The sequence below is a fragment of the Artibeus jamaicensis genome, unplaced genomic scaffold (genome assembly GCF_021234435.1).
Source record: "Artibeus jamaicensis isolate MK-2021 breed Jamaican fruit bat unplaced genomic scaffold, CSHL_Jam_final contig_718, whole genome shotgun sequence".
NCBI classification, from domain to species: Eukaryota; Metazoa; Chordata; class Mammalia; order Chiroptera; family Phyllostomidae; genus Artibeus; species Artibeus jamaicensis.
The window spans coordinates 2,832,681-2,842,106 of record NW_026521936.1 but is presented as its reverse complement, the minus strand read 5'-3'; the positions used below and the strand labels follow the sequence as shown (position 1 = coordinate 2,842,106).

The 9,426-nt window shown below is 57.2% G+C and overlaps 1 protein-coding gene across 1 annotated transcript; it reads right to left on the bottom strand.

The window, feature by feature from the left end:
- Window positions 1-321: 321 nt before the first annotated feature.
- On the bottom strand, window positions 322-6,382 carry ATP6V0E2 (ATPase H+ transporting V0 subunit e2). The gene is made up of 4 exons (XM_037127385.2): window positions 6,159-6,382; window positions 4,748-4,795; window positions 2,298-2,411; window positions 322-1,878 (listed from the first exon to the last, which is right to left on the bottom strand). Exons 1-3 carry the CDS (start codon window positions 6,260-6,262, stop codon window positions 2,318-2,320), a joined length of 246 nt encoding a protein of 81 aa, XP_036983280.1. The 5' UTR covers window positions 6,263-6,382; the 3' UTR covers window positions 322-1,878; window positions 2,298-2,317.
- Between the last annotated feature and the right edge of the window lie 3,044 nt (window positions 6,383-9,426).

Below are 9,426 nucleotides of genomic sequence, written 5' to 3'. Positions count from 1 at the left end.
CACTCATCCCCACCATCTGTCCCCTGGGGCCCTATCGCCAGGCTCCTGTATATTATGCACCGTGCAAAGATTAACCTAGAAATCAAATTAGGGTATGTCCCTCCCTCAGGCTTGCAAACCTTTTTGTGGCTTCATATTGCCCTGGTCCCTCCTCTGTGCATCTCTCCAAACTTCATGCAGCTGGCTCCTCCCGGGCCTTGAAGTGCCAGTCCCTTCTGCTCGCTGTCCCCTGCCCCAAGCAGGCCATGGGCCCTCGCCAAGTCTAGGCGCAGACCAGGCAGACTCGGGCCCTCGGGTACTTGGGAATGAGGCAGGCTGTGCTACAGAGGTTGGGAACCTGCTTTATTGCCCAGCCCAGGAGCTGTTCACTCTGTAATTGGGAACAGGTGAGTGGCGGTCGAAGCTCCACCTGAGCCAGTCCTCCGCCTCCTCTTCCTCCTGGTTCTGGTAGAATCCTCGATGGCTGCCCCTTCCTTCGGGTCTCAGGAAAGTGTGGGTTCATGTCCATGTCCCAGGGCTGCAGCTCTGAGCAGCTGCCAGTCCCCCGTTCATGTCCCCAGCCTTTACACTACAGAATCAGGTGGGCAAGGAGAGGCGGCCAGCAAACTTGGCCTCAGCCAGGAGTCTGCCACCGAGCAGTGATTTCCTGCCACTGCAGAGTCGCTAGACATGCAGTGGGTTTCCTGTGCAACCCCACACAACACCCCCACTCCAGCAGGGCCAGGGAGGCCAGGACAGGCAGGAAGTCCAAAAGGGAGATGGTGGGATGTCGAGGGGAGGCCCCGGCCTGAGCTCTGAGCAACAGGCCAGACCAAGAAGTCCAGGTGAGACACCTTGCACTCTAGCACCAGTCCAAAAACAGTGCCCACTAAGTGGGAGGAAGGCCAATCAAATAAATAGTCAATAAATAGGTGAGATTGGGTTCTTCCTCCAGGGAGGCCGCGTGGCAGAGAGGGGACCCCAATTAGCTCTGGGACAAAGGGCAAGCATCTGAGACCTCAGCCTCTGCTCCCCTTAGAGGCCAGGGCATGGGCCGGTGGTCTCAGGATCCCTCTGGCCTGCTGCTGGCACAGCCAGCCTGGTGCTGGTCCCAGGAGCCCACAGAGCTGCCCAAACCTTGCCCGCACCTGTCTCCCTTCACTCTCCCCAGCTCAGATGATCTACATGCTGCTGTGAGGGGCCCAGAAACCTGCCTTCATGCAGCCTCATGGAGTCCAGACCATGCGTGGGAGCTGCCTTGGGCGGGGGGCCAGGGCGCAGCAGCAGCCACGGGAGGAGAGCGGGACAGGAAAGTCTGAGGGGGAACGACGTTCTGAGAAGGCCGGTGACTGTAGGACTATAAAGGGTACTAAACATACGAGTTTCTATCTGGACCCATATTAGCATGTTTTTTGGTGTGAATGTTTTCCCATTACTTCAACATTTTCAGGAAATTAAATTCCAAAGGCCTTTGCCACACCCGGAAGGAGCTCTGCCCTCCACTTCCCAGGTGAGGAGGCCCTGGAGGCAGAGGGGCTTCCCACCTGGGGCCACGCAGCAGAAAAAGGCAGAGCTGGCGACTGCGCCCTGACCCCCATGCAGGGCTTCCACTCGTCCTGGTAGCCTTCTCTGAGGGACACAGGTCCTTCCCTGGACAGATCTCCCTTGTCAACTCCTGGCCAGGTCTCGTGTAGGAAGGGGCTGTGGGAGTGTGAGGGCGGGATCTCTCTGCTCCAGCCAAATACAGCTCAGGCCGGACTGGCTGGGGACAGGGGCACTTGCGGGAGCCAGGCAGGCCCTGGGGAGGGAGCACAGAGGGGCCAGGACACAGCTGCGGGGGTGGGGACAAAGGGGTATTCAGGGACGGTCCAGCCGAGGTCATCCAGAGAGCTGGGCCACCTGAAAAGCACATCACATGAAAGGGTCATCTTCTTGCCGCCGTAGAGACCCCCTCTGTACCCCTCCACCAACCTCTGCCCCAGCCCCCCTCCGCCATTCCTCATCAGAGTCACTGCCTCCACACTCCTGGGCCCAGGCCTTCCTCTCCCGGGACAGGCTCTGCACCTGCCACACCCTCTGGACCCTTTGGGGACGCACCTGGAGGCCTTGGTTTGCCGTCCATCCTGGTGCCCAGCACAGCACCAGGCAGGCAGGCAGTGGGTGCTCAGCAGTTTGGGGTGTTTTTTCCTGAATAAATGAATACCTGAATCCAAATGCAAACTCTTACCACAGCCCTGCCTGTTCCCTGCCTCCTTGCCAGGCCCTGGCCCCACACCTGGCCCGGCCCCAGCCCCCCACCCCCTCTCCCGGCCCCGTACCTGGGCTGAAGCGGCAGCGGTCACTCCCAGAGGAAGCGCACGTACCAGATGGTCTCGTTCTTCAGCTGCGGCCCGAACAGGGGGTTCAGCTGGGCCAGGATGGCGATGAGCCAGCTGCCAAGGACAGCACAGTGAGGGTGAGCCTGCACACAGCAGGAACCTACCAGGCGTGACTCAGGCGAGGCGTGTGGCCATGTGACCAACCCCCCTGCCCTCCCCCAGCCAGCAGATGGGCTGAGTCTGGGGGTTGCGGGTTTTGGTTTAGGGAGGTCTGACCGGGTGTTCTGTAAGATCCCTGAATGGAGGCCGGACCCTGGGATGAGAGAAGAGGGGAGACAGACTCCGGGGCCCATTGGGAGTGACCCCCAGCTGGGCCCAAATACATCCCTGGTCTGGGCCGCCCCAGTCTCCATCTGGGAGCAGGACAGCGCTGGTCTGAGACACGCACACCAGAATCACCCCCTTTCGGGCAAGATGAAGGAACTACCCCAGTAGGAAGATCTGATGACCAGAATGCCCCACTCCCACGCCTGCTGGGGACAGGACAGGGCCATCCCTCAGGCCAGTGAGCTCCCTGGGGACCACCGGCAGGCTGTACACCTGGGGGGGGGGTGTCAGGCCCTGTCATCATGACTTTGCCCACAGAGCAGACCCCCGTACCCTGGAGGGGCATGGCTTTGCATGCCGCCGATGCTGGTACCAACCGTGCCTGGTGTGGTTTGGCAGAAGGGATCCGGCTCCCCTGCCTCCGAATCCCCAGACCAGCCAGTCCCCGGCTTGACGCCTGGGACACCACCCGAAACCACTGCCTACTGATCACCGGCCTTAACCCATGTTTATGTTCTGTAATTATAACTTCTAGGCGTGGCATTTGCTTAAACCACCCCACCTTTCTGCCTGTGTGCCTCTGGTCTGCGGCCCAGGTTCCCTTCCCATATGCTGAGCTGGTGTTTGTAATCACCCGCACCCTGCTCTGTCTCCCCGCTGGCCCCAGACACCACCCTCTGTCCCGTCTGTCTCTGGGCCCTCCAACTATAGCCCCTCTCAGCCCCTCCCTGGGAGAAACGAGGTCGTCTGTCGAGGCCTGAAAGACCAAGACAGCACAGAGAAAGGGCTCTGAAGATGCTCTGTCCAGGGGGAATTCTGAGTCATCCTTGTTTTTATCAAGGTTTTTTTGTTGTTGTTAACAGGAGGTAGAACTATCGCACATTATAGAAAGTAAAATTGGAATTGACTAATAGGAATAAATAGCTCCTGATCCAATTAAGTAAAACAGGTATTAACTACATAACAGGCACCAAATCTGAAATCAGTCATGAATTTTTTAAAATGTGGGTATTAGCCTACGTATTTGAAAAATTTGGCAGCCCTGAGAATTATCCCAGTTACTTTCAAAAGACTCTATCACTTTTTAAAATATCAGCATTTCGCCCTGGCTGGTGTGGCTCAGTGGAATGAGCACTGGCCTGCCAACCCAAAGGCCGCTGGTTCAATTCCGGGTCAGGGCATATGCATCGGTTGCGGGTCCCCTCTCTCACACATTGGTGTTTCTCTCCCTTTCTTTCTCCCTCACTTCCCCTCTCTCTAAATAAAATCTTCTTTAAAAACATCATCATTCCATCACGTTACCTGTCCTATGTTGATTGTTCTGAGTTCAGAACACCCACTGAGACCAAAGTTAACCCATAAAAATGGCGCCCGAGACCCAGGAAGATTCGAAGCCAGACAGACCTCACTTGGGCTCAAATGACCAGGAGGGAGGCCTCCCTAACACCAGGACGAGGACCTGCTCCTCGGTTTGGCGGCAGGATGATTCCAACCTGGAGACGAAACACAGGACTGGGGGTGGACGGAAGGCTGGCTGCCTTCCTCTGTAAAGGGGCAGGGGCTATCCCGAATGGCGGTTTTGGAAAACAGACCATCTAGACGCTGAGGACCTGGAAATGGATTCCCTCGCCTTGTCCAGGTCCTCAAATCCCTCAGAACGCTCTGCGGTGTCCCCGGAGTCCCTTTTCAAGTTTAAAGACCGCCCATCTGGCAGCTCTCACTGGCGTGTGTGATAAACACAGATTCCCAAGCACACAGTGATTTAGTGGGTGGAGGGCGCAGCCCTCAGAGATGTATCTCGGTCCCTCCAGGTGATTCTGATGCCAAGTCTGGCGTGAAAAGCACTGAGCCGGCTGAACTCACTCATTTCACAGAGGAGCAAGTGGCAGCCTGTGGACCACACGCAGCTCGTCCAGGGACTCAGAACCCGGAGTTGCTGACTTCCAGCCCACCACTCTCTCCCACTCCAAACCATCTCCTCTCTTGTGTTTTACAGATTCAGCCTTTCAGGCATGGAACTTGTCACGATGCGGACAGGGGCGAGGGCAGGGCAAGGGAGCGGAGGGAGGAAGGGAGGAGAAGACAGGCACTGGCTGATTTTGAGCTGGGAGAGAGGTACTTACAAGAGGTAGCAGCACACGGCAGTGGCTACCAGCATGGTGATGATCACCCTGCAATGAGAGAGGGTGTCAGGTCAGGGTCACGGATAGAAGTGGTACGCTCAGGAGGCCGGGCCAGGGCTGCAGAAGGAGCTCTCGGGGCTGGCCCCTTTCCCGTTGGCCTTCCCAGAGCCATCGGAGCACAGGAGGCCAAGTTGTCCTCGGATGGAAAATAAAAATGCTCAGTGTCACCTCATGGGGAGGCCGACCTTGACCACATCCAAGTCACACTACAATCCACTCCCTCCATCTCCTTCCTCTATCACTCACTGGGTCTCCATCTAAGGCAGGCACGTGGGGAAAAGACACTCGCAGAAATGCATTTGCCGCAGCCCGCCGAGGAGGGGTCTCTGGAATTCAAAATTCACTGGACAGGGGGAAGGAACACAGAGGCCCAGAACGCTGGGCAAGAGCAGGAGACTGTGAGCCATTTCCAAGGCAGAGCGAGTGGCTGGAAAGAGCATGGGGACTGGCTACCTTGTGTCCACTCAGGCCACTGGAGACAAACGCTTACAATGCAGCAGGGGAGACTTCAGTTAGACAGAATGAAGAACTCGCCAAAGTTTGCAGGAGAGCTGAGACACTAACATGGTTTACAAGGTGAAGCCAGCGTCCTGGGCCCTGCAGATCTTGAAGGGCTCCAGCTGCAACGTGCACGTTTGTGAGAGGCCTGCAGCCAGAGCTACACTGAACCCGAACCAGGCCCTAGGACTTCTGACCCACACTGCACAGAGACTGCGCTGGAGAAATGAGCACCTGATCCACTCTTTCGACATTACCAAGCTCGGTGGGCCCGTCCCGTGCTGGGCACTGGGGTCTATAACAAACCCCTCTGGGGCCTGGAGGAACTTGCAAACAAGGGTAAACAGTACTTTACAACTGCGGATAACGCGAAGCGCAAACTGGTCCAGGGTGCAGCAGGCGTAGGAATCTGCTCCGGGACCGCCACAGGCCAGCGACACCGCCTAGAACACGACCCAACACCTAAGACGAGTCCCTCACCGTTAAGAGTTTTATATGCGTTATTTCGAGTAATCCTCACAGCAGCCTGAAAGGCGGCCATCATCATCATCTCCCCGTTTTCTCTGTGAAGAAAGGGAGGCTGGAATGGGGTCACATTCTCTCTAGGTCACAGCTGGTGCGGTGTGAACCAATTGCACCGAGTGGCTAGCCACAGCCGTGATTGGCCGGAGGGGATGACCCTGGACCGTTGCCCGCATCGGTCAGCTCTCGGCCTTTCTAAAGAAGGCCTCCCTGCCTTTGGCCCCTACCGCCGGCCAGTTTCCAGCCGAACAGGAGGAGTGGGCGCTGGCCATCTCTTGCGCTCCGCCCGGGAGGGGTCCGCAGGGAAGCTGGGCCTGCGCGCGTCCCTTACCCGCGGTTGGGTCCTTTCGGCACGAACCAGGGCCCGGCGATGCCGATGAGGCCCCAGAACGTGGTGAAGATGATGACCGGGAGGGCAAAGGAGTGCGCTGTCATGGCGGGGCGCGGGACGCCCAGACCTGGGTGCAGGACCAGAGGCAGATGCTTGGAGATGCGCGAGTCCAGGCCGGGCAGTGGGCGCCGAGCATGCGCAGCAGAACGGGGCGGCCTTGGGGAGCGCGCTCCGCCAGCCCGATCGGCTCAGGCACGCGCGCGCAAGCGCGCCTGTCCTCTGGGGCGAGGGCCAAGGGCCAGGGGCTAAGGACAAGCTTTCCCGGCAGCCAGACGTAGTTATCTTCGGTGAGCTGCTCCAGTTTCCCACTTTGGGCTAAAATAATTTACAGGACAGAGGCGTGTGTCGAAATAAAATCTGCTTTATTCAAATAGCAAAATGCTGAGTGTCCATTGTGGTTTTGTAAACTGATTTGCACATCTTTGAAACCAGAAGTGGAGAGGACATCCTGGGCCACCCCTCCCCTCTTCCCGAGTGTCCTCAGCTGACAGACACCTGGAGAAGGTACCTGAACAATCTTAACACTGTCCTGCTAAACACGCAGGCCAGGAGCTCAACCTGAGCTTGAGAGAGAAGCAGGAGCTCTGGAGTGTCATAGCTCTCTAGCTTGCCTGGCGGTGTTGGGGGTGAGCTGAGATCCCTCGCTCCTCCTGCCTGGCCTCTATGGCTGTCTCCAACCTGCCTGGCCTCTATGGCTGTCACCAACGTGCCGCTCCCAATGCTGGTTGCTCCGAAGGTCAGTCATGGGGCATGCTGAGTGGAAGGAATACCAGGACTGGGGACACGGAGGCGCCCTGAAGATTACAGGTAGGGAAGGAGTGTGGAGGCTTGACCAGGCCTCTGGGCAAAGGCAGAGCGCTTGCTCCTATTCCTCATGCACTTCAGCTTGTTTTCTTGTGAGGCAAAAAGAGGAAGCTCCTCCAATGAGGGAGCAGCCAGGCCCTTGGGTCTGAACCCTAGCTGCTCTCCTGAAGTGAAACAATGTGGGGGTGCCGGGTAACAGGCCTCCTGGAATGGCCTGAAGGCGCTCACCGCATTTCAGCCCTGGGGTGCTGCACGAAACATCAGTTGTCCTCTTTACTGTGAGCTTATACAGGGAGCCAGAGCACATGGGTAGTGTGTGATAAACAGCATTTCCCAGGGGCCTGGCTCTCTCACAAGCTGGCATTGGAGGCTTGCTCAGAGCACAGATGTGGCAAGGCAGGCTGTGCGCCCCTACCTGGCCTCCGCCCCAGCACCTGGAGAGCTGCATCAGGACGTGTGTGCATGGGAACCCCCCTGCCCCAGCAATGCCCGAAGGACTAGACTCAGAGGCTGCATCTCCCAGCAGGAGCTGGAAGCACCACAGATTCCACAGCGGAGGCCCCCGCATCTGCCTCCCTCACACCCACCACCTTCTTTTTCCTTGGGAGCAAGTCAAACTGTGCTTGTTCCCGTTGCCCAGAACTTGGCCGTCTCCTATCAGCGAAGACACCTGTCCGCAGAAGCAGCCCTGGTGCGACGTGGAGGTGATGGATGTGACCCCCCCCTTTCCAGAAATAATCAGTGGCTTCCCCATTACTGTATGTGGAAGTCCATCCGGCTCCCTAGGAGCTGTTGGCTAATCCCTGTGGGTTGTTCAGCCAGCTGCCTCCTCTCTACCTGCACAGCACCCTGGGGTCATGTGACACCGGCTACTCATAAGCTCAGTTAACCACCTTGGCCGTAGATGCTATTGGACAAAGCAGTAGCTTTAATCCTCTTCTGAAGCACCACACTGAAATGAGGTTAAACATCCATTGGTGCTTGTGGGCCTCGGAAAGAAGGGAGGCCCAGAAGTACAAGCAGTAAGTACTGACCAAGCCAACAGGTTACTGCCAGAGATAGGCAAAGTAACTAACTCTCACAGGCCAGCGGTGCCAAATGCCGGAGGAGGAGGGCAGCAGGGAGCAGAGGCCCACAGGCCTGTGGGTCACATGGTCCCTCAGAGCCAGTGTCCCCCACATCGCTCCTCCAAGCAGCGGGACCACAGGTTGTGTTTACTTTGTAGGTTGTTTGATCCGGAAAATGCATCACTGTAGCCTGTGGAGGGGAAGGTGTAGGGAAGAGAAGCTTACACAAGGAATAACTTCTCTAACTCCGCGTCCTTCTCAGTCTTTCCAGGGAAAACCCGCAGCGTCCACATATCCTCATTGTCCTTTTTCTCTCTTTTGTCTGAGGGGCAAACCCTCCAGGCTTGTCCAAGTGACTGAAGTGAAAATCGCAGGAGAGCTCCAGAGGAAAGAGGTCCTTCCACATGTGTGCTCGTACTTCCAGTCTGTTGTTCAACAAAAATCACAGATCACAAATGTTAAAGGAACAACAGAATGCTTTTTTAAAGGAAGGACTCGGCACTCGAAACGTTTGTTCAGGGTGTTCCCTCCTGTGCCAAAGAAGAAACAATCCTCAAGACCTGGAAGCAACCAAAGAAAAAACAAAAGAACTTAAGCCAGAAAGATCTATTGCCAGGCGGCTGCCGTGGTCTCGGGGTCAAGTGCCTACAACCTCGCTGGTCTTTGCTGTCATTGCCTCGGAGCTCTAGCAACCCTGTCGAATCCACTGAACTCTACCTTCAAGCACTTTTTCCACCTTTTCTTCCAACGCGTAGCCTCTTGCCCAAAGCCTGAAGCAGGCGTATGGAATATGATTCCGAGGAATGCTCAGACACTCCATGAAAGATACAAGCTACACACAGGAGTTGGTGAGAAATATGCCAGACGCCTTTTCTTCTTTTCAGCCCTTTCTTGGGAAGAGGGATCTAGGCAGGTCCGAGCCCCCAGGCTGCCTCCCTACCCCTTGGTTCCCACTGGCGTCTTAACCAGCCTCAAAGTCTTAGAACAAACTGGGCCAAGTTGTGGGAAAACAGGACATTTTCCCATCACTGCCCTAGGTCACCCACCCCAACATCCGAGAGGCCGCTTGGCAGGGGTGGTTTGGCCAGAGGAGACGGAGGGGACCCTGGGGGCCGCGTGGAGCTCTAGGAGGCCCTGTCGGCGATCCCTGCGCGGTCTACCCAGAGGCAGCCGCCCTGCTGCAGAGGAAGAGGCGGCGGGCGGGCCAGCAGATGAGTACCCCGCTGCAAGGCAGGCTTATCTGCAGGGACTCTGCCCTTCCCACCCGCCTCACCGGAGCCCAGGTCAGGGATCTACCGGAGGGGCGTGGACGGACCCAGCGCCGTTCCAGACCAATC